Consider the following 27,948-nt stretch of genomic DNA (forward strand, 5'->3'; position numbering starts at 1 on the left):
AACCAAAACCTTAGGGCATTTCTGCTACCCTTACTCATACAGTAAAGTCAGTCAAAAGACTTATAAAGTACAGTTCTACTCACTTTGAGCAGGAATGCAAGAATTTGGTTCCTAAAAATTAGAGATGGAAACTAGAACACCACCTTTTTTTCTCCCATTTACTTAATAATAATATTCTTGTACGTCCTCACAAATCTCTTTCCTGAAACTCTCTAATGCTCTCTTCCACTGTTTGCTATTAAGGGGAGAAAATACAGACAAATACAAGCCAAATATGTAAAAAGTGGGAAAGGAACCAATATGGCATGCTTCCAAACCTCTAAATTTAAATGAAATCCCTTCCAAATCCAGTGTTTTCTAAATAAACATTCAATTCCAAACTGAAGGCATCATCTAGAGCAAGTGCTGGCAATATTTTGTCACCACAGGCCACCTTTTCCAGCCTGGCCCTCTGCCGTGAACTGCAAGGTTATGGACAGACATTACACATAAACCGGGTTAAGTGATCAGAAACTGGTTTAAACCTGTAACAGAACAGATATTCAGTACACATAAACCAGTTTGAAAATGGCTGAAACCAGTTTGAGATCAACCTGGTTGAATGTAGTATCAGACTTAACTGATTTGGATCAAACTGGTTTATGCAATGTCTTTCCCAGACCCTTTGCTGGTTTAAGCTAAACAAGACACCCCCAGCATCCCAGCATGCTCTCTGGGCTGGGCAGGGCTCTCTGCTCCCCAGCAGAGCTGGCCCCTCCCCTCTGCTCTTCCCTATGGGACCTGCCCACGCCTCCACCACCCTCTTCTTAAGCAGACATCCGTTCCTCATCTCTCCCACAGCAGACTGTAGCCAGCATGTGATATGCTAGCTAATGCTATGTAAGGCAGATAGGGCAGTGTCTGCTTAGGGCTTTTTGGAGGTAATTACAAGCTCAGATAGTAATGTCCCTGCATTCCTTCCTTTGCAAAAAGCTGTTTAAGAAGAGCTTATAATGAGCAAGGCTAGGTTTTCTGATGGGGTATTAAATGCTAATAACAGAGCTGATAAATGCTGTTATCAAGGGGGGAGGGGGACCCCTCCCTAATCACAGCATCCTGCTGGGGCCTGGCCATGCCCCGCTCAGCTCCCTGCAGAAGGGAAGGGAGGGCTGCTCTAGCGCTCCTCGTCTTCTAGCCTGAGCCATTGCAGGCATGTGACTGCATTTCTGGGATGTCTCTGTGGGTTACAAACTGGTTCAGCCTAGCCAGGTTAGACTAACCCACAAAAATTGAATCAATTCAGGCTAAGGCTTTTTGAATGCCCAAGTGTCCATCCCTAGAGTGGCCTGCTGCCTGGGCTTGCTGCTGATCCTGAGCCCCTCTGCAGTAAGGGTAAGTATAGGGAATCCTCCCTGCCACCAATCCTCTGAGCTAGATCAGACCTTCTTAGGCCAGATTCAGCCCATACATGCTAACTGCTGATCTACAGCACTAGGTGTGAGACAGCTATCCTCTCAGGTCTTGCATAGCACATGAACAAGCCTGATATAAACTAACTAAGTACGTTTAAACACTGATAGCATAAGTGGATTGTGACACAATCAAACAGTTGCTAAAAACCATAATAGCTTTGCCAGTCCACAGAGTAACCTTTCCTTGTTATTAATAATTTACCAACAAAACTGCCTAGATTTTATAGATGTTAAGCCTAAAAGGAGCTGCCGTTATGACCCTCTAATCTGACCTGCAAAATGTGGCCTTCACCAGTTCGTTAGTTGCACAGCTCTGAGCCTTTAATGTACAAGACAATAACCTTGGCCATGAAGGACATGAAGGCTGAACCTAAGAGTTTCCCTACAAAGTGACAGTTATTCTGGAGACTTAGCAACTACATCAGAGATTTTTTTTAAAGCCCTAACAGACACTTCTTGATGTACCTCAAAGAACTCCATACCTTATGTTTCTGTCTTCAGGAAAGTACTGAAGACATCCTGAACTATGAAGACATCCTGAACCATGAAGACAATGTGTATCTTACCTTACATCATGGCAATAGGAAGAAAGTAAAGTCAAAATCTGCTGAGGAGTGAGCTGTCCTTTCAAAAACTGTAAAATGTTTATTTTTCTTGTTCCCAGAAAAGGAAGCTACCTTCCCCAGATTAGATTTTTAGCCACGGCTGAAATCTTTAAAACGTCTAGAGTAAGAGCAAAAAAAATAAAAATAAAAAAGCAAGTTTCTCTCTCAGTGTTTGATAGTTGGAATTTAACTTCCCTGAGGCAGAAAATGTGAGGCAGAATGATTCTACACCTTTTTGACAAGCTTTAGCCAACAGTCACTAATTGGGAACGTTACCATTTTTTTTTTTTTTAGCTTATGGCTCCAAGTTATTAAGGATTTTGTGAGAATTCACTTTTTAAGTGTGAAGCTTCCAAAGGATGTCAAGAGAGATCTTTACCTTACTAAGTAGGTTTTGAAGAGCCTGTCACTCAAAGGAATGGAAGAGACATTCAGCAGTATCATCAGGGAAAAGGATTATGGCATTTTGGAGGGCTGTATCTTCTGATGAAATGAGCGATACTACAATCTGTAAAACTTTTTGGTCTTCTAAGGAGTTCGGACTTAGGGCTGGTTGGTGATGGGGTCACAAATCTCTTAGCATCCTCCCCTGAGGTTACCTCTTCTCTGGATGTAACAGAAGTAAGAGAAGGAAGAGTGTAAGGTCCAAAACTTAAAGGGTTCAATACTCAGACAATGAAAAGTGCCCCAGAAAGATTTTGAGACAGGAAACAGTCCGACAAAATGTCCTGTACTTGAACCAAAATCCCCCTGAAGAGGCCTTGAAGAATAGGATAATCTAATCTTCTTCAAATCAAAGTGTCTCAGTAATATGCAAGTGATTTTGTATTTGCATGTAACCGAGGATCTAATGGAACTACTGATAACATCCAGGCTGATTCCAACTTTGGGGATATCAGAAAAGAACAGTCTGGGTTTAGAACCAAAGATGGATTTAAGTCCTTTAGTCAGTTGAATCATGAATTCATGGGCTCTATATATATTCAAAATACCAGAGGCAAGGGCCGCAGTTCCAAGAGTACTCCTCAAGTTTTTAATAGCTGAAAGTAAATTTAGCTTTTGGCACTCTGAAGAAAATATTCATAGCTACTTGTTAGCTGTTTATTCTCTCCCTTTGTTCATTCACAGATAACTAAAGACATATTTTATTATTCTTGCTAGAATCCGGGAGCCTAGATTAGGTCCATTGTATACCTAGAAGAAGAGCCTGACTCTAACTACTATTGTGTCCCAAAGTAGTTACAGGATTGGGAAGTTGAACTATTAGACTCATACAGTGATTGAGACATTCAATTCCTTGTCCCATCAAGTTTTCAAACCTAATCCGGTGAGGCATTGGATGTTTCTTTCCAGGTATCCAGTGTGCTTTCATCTTCCATTTACTTTAAAGTCAGCTACAACTGGGAAGCACTTCACAAGATTGTGGCCCCTTATACAAATATAACCTTTTCTTACTAATATGAAAAGGGTGAGATAAGGTACAACCTGTGCACTTATAGAGAGGTTTATTAATATAAAGTAAAGATAAGCAAATAATATTTATATAAAGTGATGAATAAGAAAATAACATAATATAGACTTCTTATATTTTTACTTCAGATCACTACACACATTAACTATGAAGAAAGGCAGAGTTCTGGTTACAAATGTAATACAATTTAGTGCCTTGCAATTCTTTAGGGTTTCTTGTTCATCATCAAATATAGCATTTACTATCTTGTTAATTTAGGCACAGATGATCAAAGTATTTTGGGGCATAAAATAAAATACACTTTTTAAAATCCAAATTAGAGGGCTTCATTTTTTCTACTAGAATTTAAATTAGTAGGCTAATAATATTGACTTCTGTTAGAGGTATTTCTTTTTATATTCCATAATAGAATCCTTTGCAAAAAGCAACCAGTAGGTGGAGCAGACAACATAATATATTAGCTATAAGAAAGACATGGACTCTATAGTAGGTTTCTTCATAATTATAGGAATCATGTAGAATGAATTTTCATTGAACAAAGAACACTCGTATAGTTAGCTGTTACTTGACTAGTTACTGAAGCTACTGACATATAAAATTGAATTAAAAGCTCAATATTTAATAAGCATAAAATTTGAGAGCTCATTTTTTATGGCTCCAAACATTTTGCGACTCAGTGGGCACGTCTACATGTTCATTAGTGTGCCTTAGATACTGCACATTTAGTTAGTGCTTTACTAAGGAAGTAGTAAACTAAATGTGCAGTACATAAAGTTACTGTGCAGCAGTGTTGGAGCATGGTTATTTAGTGATGCTTACTGCACATTAGCCTAATAACACTGTGCAGCAGGCTATTAGCACAGTTTTTGCCATGACCTGCTACTGCTCAGTGTTATTAGGTCAATGCAGAATAAGCATCTCATGTAGATGCATCCAGTTTCAACTTAAAAAATCTTTTTTTTTTTTAGACTTCCTCTAATTGTTACAAAAGTTTGGGTTGCATTTGTGATCCCTGGGTAATATCAACAATGCAGAAAGAAAAATACACCATAGGCATGATTTATTTTCTAAGACAGTAACACTTATTCATGTTTTGAAGTTAGTGGAATGCATTGCAAACTGAACTTTCAGGGAAGAACAGTTGATTAAGTCGGTGACAAGAAATTAACCCTATTACTGCTAGTAAATATTGATTATGAAAATATACTGACTTGTTTAGCTTTCTTTCAGTTATATATATGTACAAAAGGTACTCTACCTCTTAAATTAATGCAATCATCGAAGTCCGGAAATTCAAACATTGTTATATGGCTTAAGGAATCGTGTATATCCTATCTGTGTTAAAATATGTGTGTAAACAGCATATATTTGTACAAGCAGCATTAGAAAATAACTATTTTTTTTGCAAATCCCTAAGGCAACATAGTCTATCACAATACAATATGCTGTTAAGAGCTTTCACTGGATGTATTGATACTTGTTCCATTTATTCTAAACATGACACAAGCTAGGCAAAAGTGTTCCACTGTATTATACACTACATTTATTTGTAGACTTTGTAAAAATGTAATTGTTGGGCTTCTAAGCAGCTAGGGTACATACTTCTCCAGTATTCAACTTATTGCAGTCAAACAAGCAGTCAATGTTAATATTTCTGCTGCAGGACATCAGGAAAAGTATCAGCTTCAGTTACATCTAATTGCGTGCATCTACATGTGCTATTAATGTGCAGTTTGCTCCAGAGTTAGCTTCTTCCAGGTGCAGTCTTCACATGTGCCTGAGACCACAGCAATTCAAGCTGGGGCTATCTCAGGCACACATGAAGACGCTGCACCTGGGAGTGGCTGACCTGGAGCAGGAGGCCTGGGGGTCAACCTTGGGCTTCAGGTACTGGTATCAGGAATCAGAGGGGCTAGCTGGGGCACTAGGGAGCTACAGTGTGGGGCTAGCCGGCGGGCAACCCCCACACTGTAGCACCCTTGTGCCCCAGCCAGCCCCAGTCAGTCTCCACATACGTTGCAGCTCACATAAGTATTCTGAAGACTGTGATGCTTTACAGCAGAGTGAATTAGTCTACTTCGTAGTAAAGCACACGTGTAGATGGGCCCACTGAGGCTGAAGTCCTGAATTACCCACAGAATACTGATGGCCAAGTCCACTATGATAGCCCTTTTTAGGCTATAAATGTTAACCTTTATATCTGAGACTTCCTAATCATAAAAATCCAAAAAAAAAAAAATGTATCTTGCTTGAATTCTATATCTAAATCAACTCTGTTAAAATCTATATAATATGCTGTGGAAACAATAGCAGCAGAAAGTTTTTAGTGTCTGTAACCTTTAATGATAAATTCTTTTACTCTACATCAGAAATTGGGATTTCAATATAAAAAGGAACTAAAAAGTTCAAGTCATATTCATATTCAAGAATTCTTGTTTTTGCCAGTTCTTGGAACATCATGGCAACAACATTACCCCAGCACTACTCTTCTCCTACCACATGTGACAGGAAAGGAAGGAGGTTAAAGTTAGGTTTTTCTTAGCAGAGCAGCTCTTCTCTACAGCTCCTGGGCTTCAGTTGATACATTCTCCAGAAAACCCAGCTCATCAGCCTGTATTTTTGGTTCCCTATGCTCCTTGGCTACATGTCGAAGTCCTGCTTTGACTTGTCATCGTCACACTAATGTTTGACTTAATTGAGCTAGGAAGTGGCCATACTGGTTATATTTCAGTTAACCATCATATCAGCAGAAAGCTAGAGAGCAAGATGCAGCTGCAGACAGGTCAGAAGGCAAGGAAATAGAAAGTAAAATGCACAGGTTTATAGCAAAATAGCAAATTCTGCCACAAAAACAGGATGATTTACTTTATAGCTAAGAAAAATACCAAATTCTGTGGTCACAGAACTGTGGAGCTGACATAGCCTTGCTGACATAAATGGGGCAGTTCATATCTTTCTAAGCTATTTTATTGGGCTCTGTGAACAACTTGGGCTTGTGTCACTGCATTAGTTTATACTCATTCCTACATCAAAGTTAACTCTATAACTGTAAGAGTTAGAAACATAATTAAAAAAGAAAGATGAAATTCTAGAACACAATTTTATGTCAAGGGATGCATTCTGCAGATATTGTAAACTCAGAGTCATGTAATACATGAATCCTCTAAATAAGATAAAACAGGATCCATTTTTGTTTTGCAAAAAGTTAAGTATTGACTTTGTAAAATCAGAAACCCAAACCCACGAGATCATAATACTCATTTCTACCCTCCGTTAGTATACAACCTTCTGAGATGTGGAAGTTTACTACTGAAATAGAATGTTGTTTGCTAACCTGGCATTACTGTCGGTGAATCAAAGCTACTGTAATTGAGACCAGTACATTCATTTTTCTAGCCATCTAAAGAATGCTAAACATTCAAAAATGTATTTTTAGATACTACAAATAGAAAATGTATGCACATTAACCATGCTTTATTAGTTCTTTCTATATCTGCTATTTTTGTATGAGGTATCTACTTAATAATGGAACTATTATAAGATTTCTTCCCCAATTTTTTTACTGTTAAAGAATACAGGTAAACAATTGTTCTACAAAGAATATTCGTAATGTGCTGTTTCTACAGATGGTCAATTTATCCACTATAAATAATAAGTTACTAACTTAGCTTTTTCTTCTGTTTGCAAATTGTACATGAGCAGATCTTAATTTTTACTGATTTAGTAACTAAATACAGTAGTTAACTTATATCTATTTTTCATATTTATCTATACCTATTACAAACAAGTCTCAAAGTATGGGTTGATCATAAATGGGTGTGTCTACATTTGCATTTGAAGCGGGAGCCATTTACTCGCAAATAAATTACTCACGAGTAAATGCTTCTGAGCAGGCGTCTACACATGCAGGGAAGCAGGAGCAGATTTGCTGCTAGTGGTAGCAAACTGCTCCTGCTTCCTGAGGCCCTGCAATGGGCCTCTACTGGCCACCAGGGAGAGCTAGAGGTGCTGGCCACAGCTGTTTGCAGCCACAGCCCATCTTAAAAAGGCAGTCCTACTCCCTGCTCCCAGGCCAGGAGTAGTGTGCAGAGCACAGGGGCAGAATGCGACTGCTGTTTAGCCACAGCCTCTGCCTCCCCACAGTATGGTTGCTCCAGCTCCTGTCCCTGCCCCTGGCAGCAATGACCAGCACCTTGGGCTCCAGCTAGCCACCATGCTGGCTCTGCTGGCCCACCGCGACGACCGCTGGCCAGCTCATGGCTGCTTGGGTCCTGCTGACTCCTTCATATGCAGCAACCACCTTCCTGGCCACACCACACCAATCCAGGGCCACTGCTGGACCTTGTCCTGCTGGCTAAACCCCAGCAGGGATGCTGCCGATGTTTTCCTGGATGCCACCATTGGGGCCATCCATGTCCTCCTGACCCTCCAGCCCTGCCACCTCTGGGCACACTGTGCCAACAAGGACTTGTGGCTGCACATCATCCAGGCCACCTGGGACAATGAGCAGTGGCTGGAGGTGTTCCACATGACATGAGCCACCTTCCTAGACCTCCTGGAGTATCTCTGCCCAAACCTGGAGTAGCAGGACACCACCATGTGGCAGCCCCTTCCTGCAGACAATCAGCTGCCCATGGCCCTGATGAAGCTGGCCACCCCCGGCAGCCTCTGTTAGGTGGGCCACCTCTATGGTGTGGGCAAGGCCACCACTGGAGAGGCTGTCCTGGAAGTGTGCAGTGCCCTCCGGACATGCTGGGGCACACCATGCTGCACGTGCATGACTCCCTAGCAGTGGTGGCAGGGTTCCATGACCTGGAAATCCCCCAGTACATTGGGCCCTGGACAGGACATACATCCCCATCACCTACCTGCCCCACAGTGACTGCCCCTACTACAGCCAGTGGGGCTTCCACATCATTGTGCTCGAGGCTGTCATCGACCACCGCAGTGCCTTCACTAATATAAGCATTGACTGAGTGGGAAGTGCCCTTGATGCCCACGTCTTCAGGAACTCCACCCTGCCAGCCCTGGTGCAGAGCATAAGCTTTGTAGCAGAGGTGCCAGACCTCCAGCTGGGCACTATGGTGGTCCTGCCCTTCCTCATCAGGGACCCATCTACTTGCTCCTCTCCTGGCTAATGCAGCCCCACACCAGCCAGCTGGACCCCTGCCAGGCCCACTTCAACAGGTGCCTGGTGGAGTTTGACTTCAGCCACCTCAAGGGATGCTAGTGCACCCTCACTGCCCATCTCAAGTTTGCCAAAGCCAACACATGTGCTGCATAATATCTGTGAGGCCTTGGAGGAGCTGTTTCATGACGCCTGGGTGGTGGAGGAGGCACAGCAGGCAGAGGATGCCTGACAGTGGGAGCACCAGCTATGGTGCCAACAACAGCGGCAGTCCCTGCCCCCAACCAAGGCCCTGAATGATCCACACACCTGCTAGTGGGGACCAGGTCACTGGGTGCAAGACATGCTGACTGACCATCTCCCCCTGCACTCCCCACTTAAGCCCACCTGGATAGCTGCTCACAGACCCCCTGCCCCATTGTCCATCCCCAGCACCATACTCCCTGCAGACAGTTCTCAGGAAAACACTTGATGGCCCTCACAACACTCACACCCTTCCCCTCTCCCTCCCCAACAGAGCCCCACTCCCCATTCCATCCCCAGCAACAGAGCCCCTTCACCCTCCACCCCACTTACCAACAATAAAACACCCTCTTTTCCATGCAAACTATTTGCAGTGTAGTTTGTGTGTGCCCTCATTTGTGGGGGGGGGGCATGGGGTAAGGAAATCTAGGGAGTGGAGCCGAGGGACAGGTGGCCAGCAACCTGGCCTCTTGCTATGCTCCCATGGATGTGCACACTACAGCGAGCCTGGCAGGTGGGGGCTCACCCAGGGGCAATGGTGGCTACTGGTCCCCCGGCACAGGTGGCTCCCCCTCTGGCAACCAGTAGCCAGGGCCAGCAGGGCTGGTGTGTGGTCCTGGCCCTGTTGCTGGCAGCTCCAGCTGTGTGCCTGTGTGGAGCCAGGGCAAGCAGCGGTGCTGGGCCCAGGTGCGGGGGCTGGGTGGTGGGGGACCCAGGGTGGGGGTTGAGCTAGGGGCTTCTGGCTGGTGGAGGTGGCACTGGACCTCTGTCCAGGCCCATGAGAGGGCCTGCTGCTGGGTGACAGCCAGCTGCAAGGGGCCAGATGGGGCTACGGTTAAGGACAGTGCAGTGGGCAGCAGCAAGGCAACTGCCAGGGCCAGGATGGTGTCTAGCACCCAGCAGTCCTCCTCCACATCCTACAATGCCCTGCCCACAAGTGCAGCCTGCTATCACAGGGCCACCACATGCTCCTGCTCCAGGGCCAGGCACTATGCACTGAATTTCCAGTCCACCTGGTCCTGTGCGTCTTCATGGACAGTGTCCTCCACCTGCTGTGCCTGCACATCTGCAAGCCAGTCCTCCACGGCTGTCATCAGCTAGTCCAGAAGGAGGATCCAATCCTGGGTCCTCTTCCTGTGGAGCTGGTGCATTTATAGGGTCCCAGCCATGGACGGCAGCAGCAGCCCTGAGGCCACACACTGCCAGCTGCAGCTTCTCCCCTGCATGCAGCTGCAGGGTCTGCAGAGCCATGAGAAAGAAACTGTTTGTGAGAGTTTGCAACATTTCTGAGATAAGATGCTCTGTACTTTGGGTCTGTGCACTGCCCAACCTCAGATCAGGGGTCGTGTATGCACAGGTACCCAGGGACCATGGTAAGTCAGCTGGGCAGGCCCTCCCCCCAGTTCAGAGCTTACCATGTGGGTGGGGCTGGCATGCCCAGTGGCTCCAGTCAGTCCCAGCTGGCAGCAATGGTGTGCAGCTTCTGGTGGACTTGTCAGTTGGAGGGGTGCAGCAAATGGGTGCCCCCCCACCGGGAAGGAGATGGTACTGCTGGACCCTGGCGGTGACATGACCGGCTGTACCTTATGGCTGGGGCTGAGGTCCTGGAACTGTTGGGGCAGGCGCTGGCCTGGGCTCCCCAAGCTGCTGGTAGAAGCTGGTGGTAGAGAGCTCGGTGAAATGGGCTGCTGGCAGCCCAAGGGGCCCTCCACTGGTGACACAACACTGCAAGTGCCAGGCCAGAGCAGGGCCTCAGGCTGGCCACCTGTGCTGCATTACACAGCATGGCTGTGGCCTGGGTACTGGGGTGCAAGGATGTCAGTCAGATGCCACATAAAGGGCATGGATTGTGGGCGCTTCCCAACCAATGGTTGTGGTCAGTGCTGGTAACCCACTGTGGCATCAGCAATGATGGTGTTGGAGCCCCTGCGCAGGCTCTCCAGGCCTCAGCATGGCTGTTCTTGTGCTGCTGAGCCTGGGCAGTTGCTTGCAGCACCCAGAACAGGGGCATGGCATGGAACTATTAGCTGTGTGGTGAGGCGATACTCCACAGCACCTGCAGGGGCTGGGAAGGCTACTGGGGGGTGGCCCCAGTGGCCCCCTGGACCTGGCCCCAGTGGCCAGGAGCTGCAACTGGGCCTGGGAGGCTGGCAGGCCTGGCAGGAACCTGAAGCACCCTGCAGGCCTGGATAGTGAGGCCGTGCAGTGGCCAGGTCATGATGCCAAGGTACAGACAGGCTGCCACAGGTAGCCTGTGGCCTGTGCAGCGGGGGCAGAGGCCAGCAGTCACCCCAGGCTCCCTGCACGTGTGCCCCAGGGCTCAAAATGCCTGCAGGCTTTTAAGGGCTTGTGACTGGGGCTGCCATAGAGGCGGCCAACCCTGGGACAGGAGAGGCTCCCAGTACCAGGGCCCTGAGACTGTAGTGAGGCTGGCCCCCTAGTGGCAGGGCTGAGTGGGAATAAATTTGCTCTCGGTTGGCATCTACACATGCGTTACTGTGCAGTAACTTCTTGCAAATAAATTTGATATTTGCATTTGCAGGTAGCATATTTACTCACAAGTAATGAAGTTTACTGGGCAGTAAGCATGTGTGCATGTAGACAGATGCATGCTTACTGTGCAGTAAACAGTGCTACTGCACTGTAAAGCATCTCCTGTAAGAATACCCAATGATTTGTAAACAGAGAATAGGATTGAATTTGCATCTGTTAAGTCACATGGTATTAGTGTTGCTCCCTGATTAGATGACTCATACTTTCTAAACAGAACAAAAAATAACAATGAGTTGTGAACAATATGAACTAATACGTAACAAATATTTGTTTATGCCTGAAAACCCTGGTTTTCATGTCAAGATAATATTAATATGAAGAATAACCATGCACCAAAAGTTCACAGAAACGAAAGTACTTTTGTACTTAAGTACACAGATAGGAAATAACAAAGGGCAACCAGCTCTGTTTTGCTGTGAAAGATCTCAACTGATTAGTACCAATTCAGCTTTGTGCCAGGGAAATTCTATAGGAAGGTTAGAAAAAATGTCTAGAACCTTTCTCGATGCAAACGAACTAATCAGTAAATATTCAAAATTTAAGAGGCATGTCCATGTGAAAATAATCACATTAAATGTGCTGATTCCAGCAGTTCTGTGAATAACTTTAGCTGAAACCCTATATTTACAATCTATTCTAAAATACAGCAGAAGAACACAGTATCAATCCAAGCATTAACTCAATTAAAAAAGAAAAAATGGAACCCCTCCTCAGCTTAATAACTTGTTAGTTCTTGACAAGTGCAACAACACAACAATAAGCCAGTCAAAATGAGTTTTTAAAGCGAGGTTATGCCCTTCGTGTTGTGTTATCACAGCGGCAGATCAAACTGCTGACTTGGACTCTTTCTGCCAGCCGCGCTGATTCTGCCTCTATGAAGCCGCTGTCACAGAGTAGTCATGGTATCTGCCCTCGCCTATAGAAAAGCACTAAATTGAACTCGAAGTAGTGTCTTTGTGATATCTTTTCAACAAGTCATGTCCCATTCAGCCTGTTAGTTTATCTCTGTCAGGCTGGGGGCCCAAGTGGTTTGCATGAGCTGTCAGGGACAGGTATACCAACCTGCTCAGTGCTGAGGAGGTAATGCATCTTTCGGGCTTGGTGATCCTTTTTCTTTTCTTTTCTTTCTAAGTCTTTCTTCTCTTTTTCTTTCTCCTTCATCTCTGCAAACTCCTCAAGTTCTTTTCTGCAATAAAACAATTCTTTGTTATTTATGTACAAAGCTCAATAAGAGGCTAACCAAGACCTTTTTTTAACTCTTTGACAGCTGGTTCTTCAAGGCATTCAGTGTACTGTTAACAGCCACTAAGGAGTCTGCTGAAACCAGTGGCATGTTAGAGTTGGTTACATTCAGCACTACAATAGTTGAATTATATACAGATGCAACTGTAATATTTGACACTATTAAAGTATTCAAAGATTTATTCTCTATGTGTTGTGCAGTTTAACATGTAAACTGTAATCCATCGGTCTAGTTTGTTTAGCCGCTAAGAATGATTTCAATGGCATTACTTAAATACAGTGATAAGAAGGGATTCATGATCTTTTTTCCCAAAACCATTTTACCTTGACTTTCTGTAAAGAGATTTTATATTTACTTGGTACTTCCTTTCAAATGGGCATTAGAATTATAAACTGATATTTTACATTTAAACTTGTAGTTTGTAACCCAAGAGTAAATCATGCATTGCTGATTTGCAATCAGAACAGACACTCTGACAAAGCATCAAAGTATCAAAGTATGATGTCCACTTAACATTTCCATCATTGCTGGACCCTTGTGTCTTCTGCAAGGTGGAGAATCTAGGGTTGGAAGGAGTTGGGTCATGAACTAGAGACAGGTGAGCTCCATCCAGAGGTATTTACTATTTCTTTACCAATCACAGGTAAAGACTTTGTGAAATCCCTTCATGCAGTATTAAACCACATAGCTCAACTTTCCACACTTCTCCCACTAGTGGCAGTATAGACTGCCCCAGTCTTGAGGAGTCTCCTAGAATATTACTGGCAGTGTAATGAAGAATATATAGCACAGGGCTCCTTCAGCCAAAGTCAAAGTGCAGGACATTCTACACATATGACTCGGGGGCTTCAATAGTTCTTGAAAGATCCACAGGTTCCAAAGAGTCAATACTGGGGAAGGTCAAACCATGTTCCCAAAATAACAAGTCTGAGAGAAACTATGTTAGGAAAAACAGAAAGAGATTTTCTTTTTAGTAGTCTTTTCCCACTGATTTTTGAAAATAGGGCAAGCCTGGGCCTAAACTGCACACAAATATGAAGTAAATTAATGCCCTATATGGAATTATTCAATTATATTGTTCACAGGGCATGTATATGGAATTTTTTGAACCTGTAAAAGAAGTTGGCTTGATTAACAATTGTTATTATTGTTATTAATAAACAGCTAGCTCAAATTAACCTGTGTATAAATTATACCAATTTTGCTCAGTGATGCATGTAGATTCATATAAAGGTTAACTGGGTAAGTTCCAGTCTTTTTCTGAGTATGTTACATGAAATAAAGAACGAAGAAAATTGTACAGTTTGTTTTAATAGTTACAAAAACCAGAAATAAAACAGCAAAATGAAAATTGGGGTCAGATCCAGTGAAGTCTATAGTTAACACTCCAACTGATTTCAGTTGGTGCCTGGTTTGCAGAACAAACCAGTATTTAAGCATTTATGGCTACAAGTGAAAAACAAGTTACTTCTGTAAATGTCTGTAGGATTTGCCTCAGCCTTGTAATGCTAAATGTTTTAATTACCATAATGTAAAATTAATCTGTGAAAAAATGTGAAATAGTAATATATGTCTGAAATCTACAAACTCAGGTAAAAGACATTCTTAAATAGATATTTAAAATGTATCAGTTTTACATTTGTTTAATGCGACAGTCTTTCAAGCTTTCTTTGCCAAAATATTAATCCACACCACCTGGAAAAAATGAATAAATGTTAAGTAAATCATACATGTTTTTCCTCCAAATGTACAAGACAAAAACAAAATGAAAAGGAAATAAATTAAAGGTAGGGAAAGATGTATAGGTCTGTTTCGATCTCTGGAAATATTATTTTTTTTGCAGTTTACTGTTAAAGGCTGCTAATGCAATATTTCATACAAGGTTACTTATGAAACATACTGACGTTTAAAAATCACCATGCTACGCTTTTGCAGCAGTGTAATTTTTTTCCAACATAAGATTAAATTGCAAAATAAATGAATTACTTAGAGTGGCATGGCCCCCATTTTGCCACCCTTCTCTTGAAAATTGCTTATTAATATGAAAAAAGAAGTTGGAAAATAGCCTGTTTTACTTTATGCATAGTGTTTTGGGGCCTCAGAGCCTGCAGAGCTGGCTAGCTGCACATTTTAGATTGTGTTGGCAAGCAGGTACGATGACCTTTCTGACCTGCATCTCAAGGCTATTATTAATCGCTAAGTAACCTGGTAAAGCCAAACAAATTTGTTTCCATTGAAAGGATCTCTATCTGTGTCTCAGAATTTGTGCTGTACCAAACAAACCTCATTAACTGTGTCCATTTTTGACAAAGAACTAGGAGTTGAAGAGATTGGCGACCTTCTTTGTCCTTAAGGTACAGATTTCAGAACAGTTACATGAGAGTAAATAAGCATTTTTACAAGAAAACTCTTTGTTCTATATAAGCATAAATAAATTTAAAAAGTACATAGATTATCAACTTTACCCTTTCATTTTAGGCAACTTTATCTTTTCATATCTGTGCAGATGTTCTATATTTTACATATTTAATACTTCTCATTCTTTTTCATTACAGATCCTTCTATTCCACCCTTAGTACCACTATAAATAGCTGATAAACTAGCTCTAAATATATGATTACAACTTTTTCATGTCTTATCTACTTCTTCCCAACAGTGAATAAGAAGTTATATTATTCAATAGACCACTGGTGATGAAAATCCCCAAAGAAAAATATCGATAAAAATATATATTTGCATTTTTATTACAGATTTAATGATAATGGAATGTAAAATGTTTGCCCCATGCCATCAATTAGGATTTACTACATTATTTAGAATGAATGATTCATTACCATAATGTGTTCAAGTCAAATGAAGTTTAGAATATTTGTTGAAATGAAGTTCAAGGCAATATATAATCTTGTTAGAAAGTACTGTCTTAAGATGATCACAATCCTTTCCAGATAGCTACACATCTCTTCATTAATGTTCTACAGCAATCCACTCAAGAATGCAATTTCTTTCAAGGAATGATGTGATTCTCAATATGCTTTAACATATTTTCAAAGGCCTACATATTTTACCAAGAATATTTTTGTTTAAGTAATATATTAAGCATAATGTTTACATTACTTCTTTATCACTTTCCTGATAGTTATATTTACCTTGATTGCTCTATCTTCGTATACACCACAAAATATAGAGAGGAGGTACCCAACATACAGCTTTCAGATTATATGTGGTCTGTCAAGGCAATCCTAGTGGCCCATCATCATTTACAAAATCACTTTGAAAAGGAAAATAGTGAATGCTCTGTCCTCCCTGTATATTGATCAAATAATGTATATTATGTATAATTAATATGTATAACTGCATATTAAGTGCATACTGAGGCCTACATCCAACCAAAACAGATTCCCCTAGTAGAGACCTCCATTGGAAAGTAAGCCTTGAAAGTGGCCCTCAGTAAAGTTTGAGTTGGGCATGCCTAATATAGAGTATATAGTGGTCTAAATATTGCAATCCTTTAAAATATAGATGTCTTCACATAATTATACCAATATTATCATTATACTAAAATTCATTAGAAATATACCAATTCTTTAGATTTATTCTAAACCTATTTATAGCCTGTTGTCCCCGTATGTCTTTTTTATCATACATTCAAGCACGTGATCTTAGTCTTGCCGAGCAAGTTTATATTTCATCTATGGAATCTAAATACAGGAAAAGGAAGGAAATACAGATTAGATAAAGTACTGGAAGGTGAATACACAACTGGTGGGATCAAAACATAGCCATCAACTGCTCAACGCATGGTCATCAATGGCTCCATGTCTAGTGGGAGGAAGTATCAAGTGAGGTTCCCCATAATTTGAATGATGAGATTGAGTGCACACTTTGTGAAGTTTCAGAGGACACTAAATCAAGTGGCATTGAGGACACCTTGGAGGATAGGGCTAGGATCCAGAATGACCTCATTAAAATGGAGGAATGGTCCACAAACAAGCAGATTAAATTCAACAAGGACAAGTCCTGAAAAGTGAAAAATTCTGTACTTTTGACAGAATAACTGTACGCACAAATATACAATGGGGAATTACTAGCTAGGATGCAGTATGGCAGAGAAGGACCTGGAGATTAAAGTATACCATAAGCCAAATATGAGCCAATAGCATGCTCTTGTTGCAAAAAAAGCCAAAAGCATACTGGGTTGTATTAACAGGAGTGTCAGGTTACATACAGACATTCGGGGAGGTTAGGGAGAGGTTAGATCATGTTAAAAATGTGATCTTAGTTTACCCAGGTGCAGACCTTACATCTAGATCCCTTGTTAGATCCATCTAAGTATAACCTGTACAAAAGTTCCAAGAAGGTTAGCTTGGTCTAAAAATGGCCAACCCAATTCAAGTTAACCCTACATCTGAGGTACTCTAACATTGACCAGGTTGGCCAGTTTTAGACTTACCTAACTATCCCAAATTTCTGTACAGTACTCAGTGGAGCCCCGGGGCTGGGAAAGCCCAGCCATTGGCCCCAGGCTCGGGGCTGCTATTTTTAACCCCCTCACCCCATCCACAGATGGGCAACCCCCATCCAACCATGGACCAGCCAGCTCCCTCCCAGAGACCACCAAATCCCCCATCCCACAAGCTGCTCCGGTGCGTTTTATCAGAATTCACCGATGCCAAGAGTTGAGGAAGTCCTGGTGGAGAAGGGGCAGGAGGGATGGGGGGGTAGGTTCATTGTGGGGGTTGTTCATCTGGGGATAGAGGGCATGGGGGGGTAAAAATAACCCCTGGATCCAGGAAGGGAGAGAGCTCCCCTACCCCCCAAACCTCCCTATGGACCCCATATGCCCCCTGATCCCACCAAACCCTCCTGGACTCCCCAATGCCACCGCAAATCCCACCTACCCTCATGGTCCCCCTCACAGACCCCATTTGCCCCCATGATCCCTCCTGTGGATGTTACTTGCCTCCCAATACTCTTGATCCTCCCCGTGGACCCCTGCCTGCCCCATCCCGCCCACAGACCCCTCTATCCCCTGCGATGCTCCCAATCATCCGAGAGATGCTGCCTGCCCCACAATGCCTCCTGTGGACCCACCTGCCCTCCAATCCCCCTGTGGACCCCTGAGCCCCCTCCTCCCCCCATATCCCGTAGCTTGCTTACTCATCTGATTCTTCTGCTCAATTCAGCAGCGGTGAGGCCTCACCACTTTCTGTGTGGATCTTCCAGTTTTGGATTCCATACTTCAAGAAGGATGTAGACAGTTTGGAAATAGTATAGAGCACAGCAACCAAAATGATTGGTGGCCTAGGAAACATGACTTATGGGGAAAGGCTGAAAGAGTTCACGTTATTTAGTGTGGAGTACAGACTGAGAGGGGTTTGATAACACTCTTCAATACCTGAAGGGTGATTACAAAGAAGGTGGAAAGGGGCTTTTCTCTGTGACTACAAGGGACAGGACCAGGAGCAATGGCTTCAAACTGCAGCACAGGAAATTTAGGTTGGAGATTAGAAGGAACTTTGTGACTATGAGGGTGGTCAAGCATGGAACAAGTACCCTAGATTAGTGGTGCTCAGTTTTGGCCCCATGGGCCAGATGAATACCACAGAGCTGGTACATGGGCCAGATCAGGCCCAGTGCTGCCCCTGTGTGCTGGATCAGGCCCAGAGATCCGTGATGTTTCTGCCCAGCTGCAGCCCAAACCCAGTTAGGCTGTGGTAGTGCAGATCCCTGGGACCCAATTTAGCTTGCAAGGCCATGGCCCCTGGAACTCCCTACAAGATCCATAGGGAGCCCTGTGGGATGGATGATATGGTGCTGGGGACCAGATCTGGCCCACAGGTCAGGGGCTGAGCACTCTTGACCTAGAGAAGTAGTGGAGATTTTGGAGAGCAAATTAGAACCTTGGCTGGGATGGTTTAGTTTAGTATGATCTTGCCTTTAGCAGAGGACTGGACTAAATGACCTTATAAGTTCCCTTCCAGCCTGGCTTTCCTATGATCCTATAATCCTAAATGAAAGCAGTGGCTAAATATGAATCATTCTAACTCATGTGACAATTATGAAATGGGAAATAAGACACGTGGGGCAGAATTCTATTTCATCTACCACCTGCAGGCATGTAAATGCCTCCATTATAGGAATGGGAAGACAACTGCATGTCTCCAGACACTGATCCTATTTCTGAAATACAAGTTTTTATATATTCAGAATAGCTCCTACACTTTAGTTAGGTAATTCAAAGCTGGTCATAAGCTGAACTTTCGGGGCACATCCAAATGAATGCACACATGTAGGAATGTGTGTTTGTCGCAGCACAAACAGCAGCGGCACATATTTGTGCTGCTTTTTTGTGCCCCAGGGCATGACCCTGCATGTGCCAGTTGTGGGGGGGAGGGTGGGGGCTCACTGCAAAAGGACCATGAAAATGACGCCGGGTGCTGCAAGTGGCCTGTGATTTTTCCTTAACCTTGGCACACTTTAGGTAGATCCCCATGCAGAATCAAGATTCTGAACATTTCCTGCACTTTATGTTCTTTAGCCTCCTCCTATAGTAACAGGAATCTGTATTACTCTACTTCATGCAAAATTTTCATTGACTTGAGCGGATGCCTTATGTGTAGAGAGCGAATTACTGAAAAGTTTTACCAAGTGAGTGCCTACCTCTTTGGGTCTTCACCAGGTTTTGTTGCTGGAAAAAAAGAATTTTGCAGATGCAAAATAATGTTTTATACCAACTAATGTTTTAGTAAAATTTTCCGTAAAATGCTCTCTTTTTAGTGAAATTCCTATGTGAAGGAAATAAGTGCAATTTTTGAGGGATGCCATTCCCCACCATCCCACCCCTGAAATCTGCAAACGACTTGAAAAGCAAAGGAACATTAATGACAATTTGGGACTGTCTTGTGAAAAAGATACATGTACTTTCTTGAAATCTAAACTGTGTCCATATTTAGGAAATGAATGTGTTCAGAGATTCAAATACTTTCATATCTAACAAATCACTGAGGTAGTTGTTGACTCACACATAACTGAAATTTCCACTTTATCTAGGTTTTAAAATAAAACTTGTTCATATGCCAAGGTAACTTATTGTTATTCTGATGTTTCATTATGCAATATGCAGTAGTGTTAGTTCCAGTTATGAGATGCAGATTTGGTTGACAGTGCTCCTGCTGTCTGTATAAAGGTTAAAAATACATATATAATATTGTTCCTGGCACTTTTGAAAAGATCTTTAAATGATGATTTCAGCAATATATGGATATGAATAGTGCTGTATAGAACAGCATCATTTTAAGATTCTTACTAACCTACATTTATTGAACTTTATCAAAATATTGCATTTGGTTTGCATTTTCAAAGGTATTTTGTGATCTTGTGAACAGATAACTATAAAATCAAAATATTAAGTAAAGTAAAGGGCATTTGAGAAAATCAATGTATAGTATAATTATATACTAGAGTATATGTCTAGAGTATCCAGAAAGAGCACAAAGTTATTGTGATCTGAAATAGCTTAGCCCCCAAATCATAAAAATTCCTGTAACATATGCAGTAAGTAACCTTAACATAATAGGAGTTAGCCTAAATCAATTTTACCTTCCCAACTATACATCATCCTTCACCCTCAAACAAAGTATATGGGAATATGGAATTGTAAATGAAATTATTGGAACATTTTTAGTTACTCTAGACATCTCTGTTGACTTCCTGATGCTGTACTAGTCTGAATTAAACCAGAATTTGCCCTGCCATACTAAAATTATTTGATTTTACAAATAAAATTTGGTAAAAATTAAATGTGTGTACATGTAGTCACAATTAAAAAATGTATTTTATACCACAGCTATATTTTAACAGAAAATGTTACCTTACATTACCTTACAATTTAAATTTAACCTTACATCAAATTAAATTAAATTCATCAAATTTAGATATCGTATCTGCCTTATGGGTCTTTATTTTTGCTCACTAGTATGCACTGTACAATACAGACTCCTTCGACCTGCTCTACTGACACCTGAAAAATGATGTCATGCAACAAGCACAAAGAATTCCTGGGTGTGTTTGGGAAACAAAAGTGTCTGCTATAGCTGATTAAGCAGATCTGGAGGGACAGATCCTCTGTAGCTAGAGGTGTTTTGAGACATTACTGCTAGTGAGTTATTGTGGCCCAGTACTATTCTAAACATACCTCCAAAGTCCTGTGACACTTAGTAAGATCTGTTATCGAGTTTGTTCCTACAGCTTTCCCCTCCTATCACTTTTCTAACTAATGGAATAGTAGTGTGCTCAGTCTGCATGTTCAGTATCTCTAATCAATTGATTATTCAGGTACAGTGTTATATTAATTTCTACCATTTTATTTGTATCTAACTATTTTTGCAGTGTGATGAAAAAAAGTCATTGTTCTATCCGAGAAACCTTGAGGTAAACTGTACTGTCCATAGTTCATTATCCAGAGTGGGACAAAGCCTGGGTACACAAGTTCTAAAAAGTACCATCTTTGTTCTATGCAGGATTAAGACACAGCTTTTATTTGGGATTCATAAAACACTGATATGAATGGCAAACATGGTATATCACCAAGTGTCCTACAAATAATATTGTTGCACCACTTCCACGTGTTCCTCCATCATGCTGCTGATAAGTACATACACCCCAACATGCTCATGGTGGCCCAGTCTCCCAAGGATGTCTGCATGTGGAGGAAAGCATGAGGGTGATCACTGTTTTTATTTTAAAGTTTAAGCAGCACAGATCTCAAAAGCTCAGACAACAAACAGGTTGTGTACTTGTTAACTTCCTGAACACTTGGTTTTGCATCCTAACAGGTTCAGAAATAAGAGAATTTCAGAGAGGACTTGTACTGATATATCTGTGCATGCGTACATGCACACACACACATGCACACACACACAAAGGGGAGGATCCAGGATTTGGCAAAGAGGGGCACAGGTCGCTGCATTCCTTCCTCCCTCAATAACCACCAGGGGACAGACAGTGCTGCCAGAGCCTCTGGGTCATTTTTTCAAGTCCGCAAAGCATTTAAAAATTCTGCCTCCCTTCCTCTCCATGCTCAAAGGCACATCCCATCCTCTCTCCTCCCTCCACCCATTTGCTACTGTTGCTCTCTGTTTTGGAGGAGGGCTACCTTTTCCAGGTAGTCAGCACAGAGGCTGGGCTCAGCTGGGAACAGCAGCAGTGGCAGTGAATGGAGGCTCTCTCTCCCCGTGCCTGCTCTCAGGGGACTAGACAGGATGGGGGGACCCACCCCTCAACTGCTGCCACCACTGTTGCTGTTTTCAGCTGAATTCAGTCTCCCGATAGCCTGGCTGGAGCAGGCAGGAACAGCTTTGAAGCTTCCCCTGCCCCTGGGGATACTGAGGAAAGCAGCAATGGCAGGCAGAAGGGGTGGGAAAGAGGAGGGGAGAGCATGCCTTTGAGCACAAAGGGGAAGCGGGGATTCTTAGGTGCTTTGGAAACTTTAAAAAAGTCCCCACAGGCAACTGTAGTGCAGTCTTGTCCAAAAGTGGGGTACAGCCGCACCACTGTACCTCCTCTGGATTTGCCCTTGTATATATATATATGTGTGTGTGCATGCATGCAACTACATATGTTACTAGGAGAGGGGAACATAGCCAGGGCAGACTGCAGAAAGCCTGACTGCAATGGGCAGCAGGTGTGAACCACCTGTTTAAACTAAGCTGCAGGCCACAGAATGCAAGGTTGCTGATGAAGGAATCAGCAGGACCTGGGGCCTGGTGGAAGAGAGCTGGGACAGATGACCAGAAGGGAGCAGGACATTGGTGATACATAGGGGTGCACATGCATTCTGAGATTGGCCATGCACCCCCTGGATACGCCAGCCGTGAAACTGAAAGTGCCAGGGGAAGTGCACTTCCAGTTTCACCACTGGTTATTTTGGGCTCAGCGAGCGATTGGCCACGAGGGGACACCCCCCCCCAACAGTGATTGGTTGCTAGGGGACCCCCCTCCGGTTGGCAATCTGGTGCCCCCTCCAGACTCAGGAGGCACCAGTTGCGCATGGGGCAGGACTTAGGTTGGGGTAGTGGTGGGCAATTAAATCAGCTGGAGGGCCACTTAACAAGTTTTGGTGAGCTGTTGAGGGCTACACACATACAATTAATGGTGAAGATGTCATTTTCACGAACTATAGATAAAAAACTAAGCATATGCTAAAAAAAAAATCTCCTATAAAATATTTTAATTTTATTTCAAAAAATAATTTTTGTCCTGACTTATGGTTTTTTGAGTAGTGTACATAGAGGCGAGACACTTGGTCAAGCAAGGACACCCCACCCCCAGCAGAGCCCTGCCACTGCCTAGCCACTCCCCAAATCACAAAGGAACTCCTGCCTCAGCCTGCACCCTGGCACAAACCTCAAGAGACTCCTGCACCTCAAACTCACCTGCCCTCCATCCCTTCTTGTTCACACTTGCCCCCACAAAGCCTGGGGAAGCCCAACAGCCCGTTCCAGCGTGCCACATCTCCTGGCCAGGACCATGCCAGCTGTGTCCACCCACAGCCCAGGGGTTCCCATTCCCCCAGGAAGAGCCCCAGTTCCAGTCCCAAGACACTGGGGGGGCAGCCGCACTGGGATGGATGGAAAGGGAGACATGCTGGCTGCCACCAGGAGGTGGCAGGTGGCTGGGCCAGCTCACAGCACTGCAGGAGGTGGGGCCAGACCTGGGACTCCACCTGCTGGGAGGTGCTAGGGGAACTCCGCCACCTTCAGGCATAAGTGTGGAATGCCCACTGCATGGTCCTAGCACCCAGAGTGGCTCCCACCAGCTGTATGCCACAGCCAGGTGGGGCACCACTGGCCCAGGCTAAGCAGCAGTACTGGGGCCTAAGGCAGCTCCACAGCAAACGTCTTGTGTAGACGTACCTAGCATGCACCTCTAATATGTTTATGTATATATACATACACACACAACATACACACACACACAGCCTATTTGGCAGGTACACAGACTTCAGTGAATTCCACAGAAAACAAAGAAGGAGTCTGGTATGATGCATGACAAATATGCAGCAAGTCAAGTGGTACAAAGTGAAGTGGTAAGTGAATTGGAAATCAGATGAAGTCCCGCACCAACTGGCAGTAGGAATTGGGTGCTGGGGCACAACATAAGCAGTCCTGAGCTGACCAGACATAGGAGGGTCATACCTGTCCCAGGGTCTCATAAACCCCTATTGCTCCTGCCATGTCCCTGCCCCCTGCTCCTATGGCTAGGTGGTATGGGGATACTCCTGCTGTGTCCCTGAACCCAGCTCCTATTTCTGGGCAATGCAGGGCTTTTCCAACTCAAGCTTTTAAAGCTGGGTGGTGCAGAGCTGTTCCTGGTGTGCCCTGACACACAGCTCTTGCAGCTAGGCAGTGCAGGGTTCGTATAGCCATAGGGGCTACTCCAGATGTGGCAAAGACTCAAGAGGAGGGGAGCATCATTCTACTGTCCCTTTTGAGTCAGTGCCTTGAGCTGATGTACCATTTGCTTCCTCTTAGCTACAGTCTATAGGTCTGTTAATGGAATTTTGAAGGCAATTATGATATTATCCTGAACCTGAATTGACAGGTGAAAGCCCTGAGCCTGCTCAAGTCAGGAATCATACTTTATTCCTTTCTTTCTTCTGGATTAGAAAATAATTGGAACTATTATTTTTTTTTTGGTCCTGTATTTCAGTTGAATTTCTATTGCATCAATGGACAGAAGTAATTCCACCTACTGATATAAAGGTCACTTGTGAGATGGGTCCCTGGGTAAGAACATGGTAAAAGATGAGCCTAAGAGAAGGTATGGAATTTCAGGTAATACTCACTGAGATTTTTTTCTAGAACCCAATAGGTTCCATTCTCACTGAAAATGAAAAAAAATGTTTCTAAATGTGGGAATGACATAAGGGATAACCTCTGTGGGTTGACTGAAGAGTGACTCTCAACCACCATATCAAAATGAATGCCTCAAGGTGATCACAACATAAAAGTTAGGAAATGTTATGAAAATGCTACTCCTTCCCAGGCAGATCTAGGAATCTTTGATGGAAAAAAGTGCTTAATGCTTGTTTCTGGCAGGAGTACAGTTATGGCTTTCCCATGTTCTGAGAGCTGTCCTAGGAAACGAGTGGCCTGGAAGTCCTTCAATGAATGCATGTATTTTTGTACTATAAACTCAGAGCTTTTAAAGCTAAGATTTTTGATTGCTTAAGGCTAAAGCCAAGAAGCTCTCCTGGATAACCTAGCTCTGAATTTGAGCCTTAGTGGGAGTGTCTACACATGCAATTAATGTGCATGAATAAACTCTTAGGATTATTGCTCTGGAATATTTTGCTCCTGGGCACACCATTTGAATGTGCGCCCAGGAACAAAAAACTCCAAAGTATATTGCTCTAGAGTTTATCTGTGCATAGCACATTGAGCCCAATCAAAGATGCCCCAGCTAGCAGCAGCCTAGGACTGCTTTGACTGGGTTCAATTTGCTGTGAAGGGACTGGCTGGGGCATGAGGGTGCTTCAGTGCAGGGTTAGCTGGTGGACAGCTGCCACACTGAAGCACCCTCATGCCCCAGGCAGCTGAGCAGTGTCTACATGTGTGTTGCTGCACACGAAAAAACTCCAGAGCAGGCTAGAACTTGTATTTGCACAGTTGCTTAAAATGATTCCTATGGGACTTCACACACCTCCTCTGCTTCCAGGCATGGAATTGCACTAATGTAGTCCCAGACCTGAGAGCTCTTCAACACTCAGAAGAGGGGTATGAATCCTATAGGAATCATTGTACACAACTGTGTAGCCAGAGAGGCAAATTTGGGCTTAATAAAACTTTTTGTAAAGTCTGTCCCTTTCTGAGGATTCAAGAGCTCTCAGTATTTATTTACATGTGTTAGCCTGCTCCAGAGTTTTTTGTGTGCAGCAGTGCATGTGTAGATGATGCCCAGCTAGCTGGGGCACAAGGGTATTTACAAGTACTAGACTTATCCAGAGTTTATTAGTTTTGTGAACCCTAATAGTGCACGTGTAGATGTGGAGATGTTTACTGCAAAGCTAATTAGGCAGCTCCACAGTAAACGTCTCATGTAGACATGTCTAGCATGTTGACTCTAAATAAGAAACAGAAGGTTAGATTCTGAGTTGGCATAATCCACATAGATCCCTTGATGTTATTTTATTGATGTTACACCTATTTACACCAACTAAGGGTGTAACTCCAAGTCTACATACTACCAAAAAATTAAAAAGTTGTATATTTCCAGAGATCGTTAGCTCAGGATACCAACCCATGCATAAAAGTTCTGCATCAGATAAAATTAACTAACAGTTTTCTAATGAACAATTTTTTCAAAGTGTAAAGTGTGTTGCTATTTAGGGCAGCTGTAAAATAAACACTCCAGTGTTGTGTGCAGTCATTTGTACCTACAAGTATTAAGTGAGTGTGAAATTCTTAATATGATAGCATTCTGCCACTATCCTTAGCAGTGGTATAAGTCATTCCACAAGCTGAAATTCAATGAAAAATCAGTTTTGTAGAGCCATATGAAGACAAAAGCTTTATCTACACTATACTACCACTATTTTTGTTTTGTTAAAGCAGCAACAGCCTCACAGCCTGGATGCAATAATATCAGTTTACAGTATGTATACCGGTGCAGCTTATGCTGATTCAGGAAGTGGGCACAGTTTTAAACAAAATCGATTCATTTTTATTCAGTCAAGAAAGAACTCTCCTTCTTCATGATAGGTCTTTTATGAGGTGACTGGGCTAGGCCAGGTCTGGGACTACATCAGTGAAATTCCATGCCTGGAAGCGGAGGAGGTATGTGAATTCCTATAGGAATCATTTTAAGCAAATGTGTAGCCAGAGGCAAATTTGAACTTAGTAACTTTTTTTGTAAAGCCTGTCCCGATCTGAGGGTCCAAGAGCTCTCAATATTGGTTTAATATACTGTATTTACCTGAATCCAAAACAGCTTTGAATTTAAGATGACTCCCCAACAATCAGATTCTAGACATGAAAAATGCATAAATTATAAAATGCATAAATGTTATAATTTTCCATGTATGGAATCTAATTTTTCAAGGGTCTTCTTAAATTTGGCTTCTCCACCACTGCAGGGTGGGCAAGCAGCAGCATAGGGACAAGTGGTTAGGGAGACACGCAGCAGGAGAGTCAAGTGACCTGAACCCCTGCCCCTGCTGCCTCCCCCCTTCTTGCTTGCCCCTCCTAGTGCCTGTGCACCCCATGCCTGCCCCCGACTGTGGTGCCTGAACTCCTCCCACACCTTGCCCTCTGTCACTCCCCCTCCTGCCTGCCCTGCCCCCCCCCCCGGGGCTTGTACTCCCTGGCTGCCCTTGCCACTTGTCCCCCTCCTTCTGCCTGGCCCACCATGCCTGTGCCCCCCTGCTCCCTCCCTACCTGCAGTGGCTGTACCCCTTGGTGCCTGCCCCTGCCTGCCTCTCACATGGTGCCTGCACCATCCTGCACCTTGACCCCTGCCATCCCTGTGCCTGCACCCCCTGGTGCCTGCCCTCTTGCCACCTGCCTCCCTCGCTTGGTCCCCTTGCTGCCTGCCCCTGGTGCACCTGTTCCTCCTCTGCCCTCAGCACTGCCTCTTGTCTTCCCACTGCAGCTCCAGCTCCAGCTGAAGCACCACTTTGGCCCAGGGCCTGGGGCATGCAGTACTTGCTTCCTCTGACCCCTGCCCACACATGCAGCAGTGGTTGTGGTGGTGGCAGCTTTGGCCTCAGCCCCGGAACCAAAGCCAGAGCTCCTGCCACCACTACCACTATTGCATGGCCAGGAAGGGGTCAGGGGGTTGAGCTGAAGCTGCAGCCACTGCCCTCACTCCTGCTTGTTCTTGAAGCTAAAAGAAGGGGTGTTTCACCCCATGTTCAATGGGGGGAAAAATCTTGGATTTGAGTAAATGTGGTACCTTCATATCTAACATTTTTGGCTGAGTTTTCTCCTTTAACATAGCAGAAATTTCATTTCTGTTTTCTCTCTTTTTTCTATGACGTTAAATGATAAAGAAGGTGTGATTTTAAGTGATACAAGCATTATGAATGGGATGACATGAAAATCTGTGCTCATAGAATGCGATGTTTCATTTGCCTTATTCTTCTTACCTTAATGTATGGTACTTGGCCTGATTTAGAGTATTTAACTTTGTATGATTTATAATGCAAATACAATGTTATAATATCTAAAGGTCATTGGCAGGAATTGATTTTCCTT

At 43.5% G+C, this 27,948-nt stretch overlaps 1 protein-coding gene across 1 annotated transcript in view; it reads right to left on the bottom strand.

The window, feature by feature from the left end:
- SPATA17 (spermatogenesis associated 17) overlaps positions 1-27,948 on the bottom strand; it is a 169,010-nt gene that overhangs the window by 80,880 nt on the left and 60,182 nt on the right. The window contains exon 6 of the mRNA XM_006265047.4: positions 12,514-12,637. Coding sequence (XP_006265109.2) covers positions 12,514-12,637 — 124 coding nt within the window. The remainder of the gene's footprint in view (positions 1-12,513; positions 12,638-27,948) is intronic.

The sequence above is a fragment of the Alligator mississippiensis genome, chromosome 1 (assembly GCF_030867095.1).
Source record: "Alligator mississippiensis isolate rAllMis1 chromosome 1, rAllMis1, whole genome shotgun sequence".
NCBI lineage: Eukaryota > Metazoa > Chordata > Crocodylia > Alligatoridae > Alligator > Alligator mississippiensis.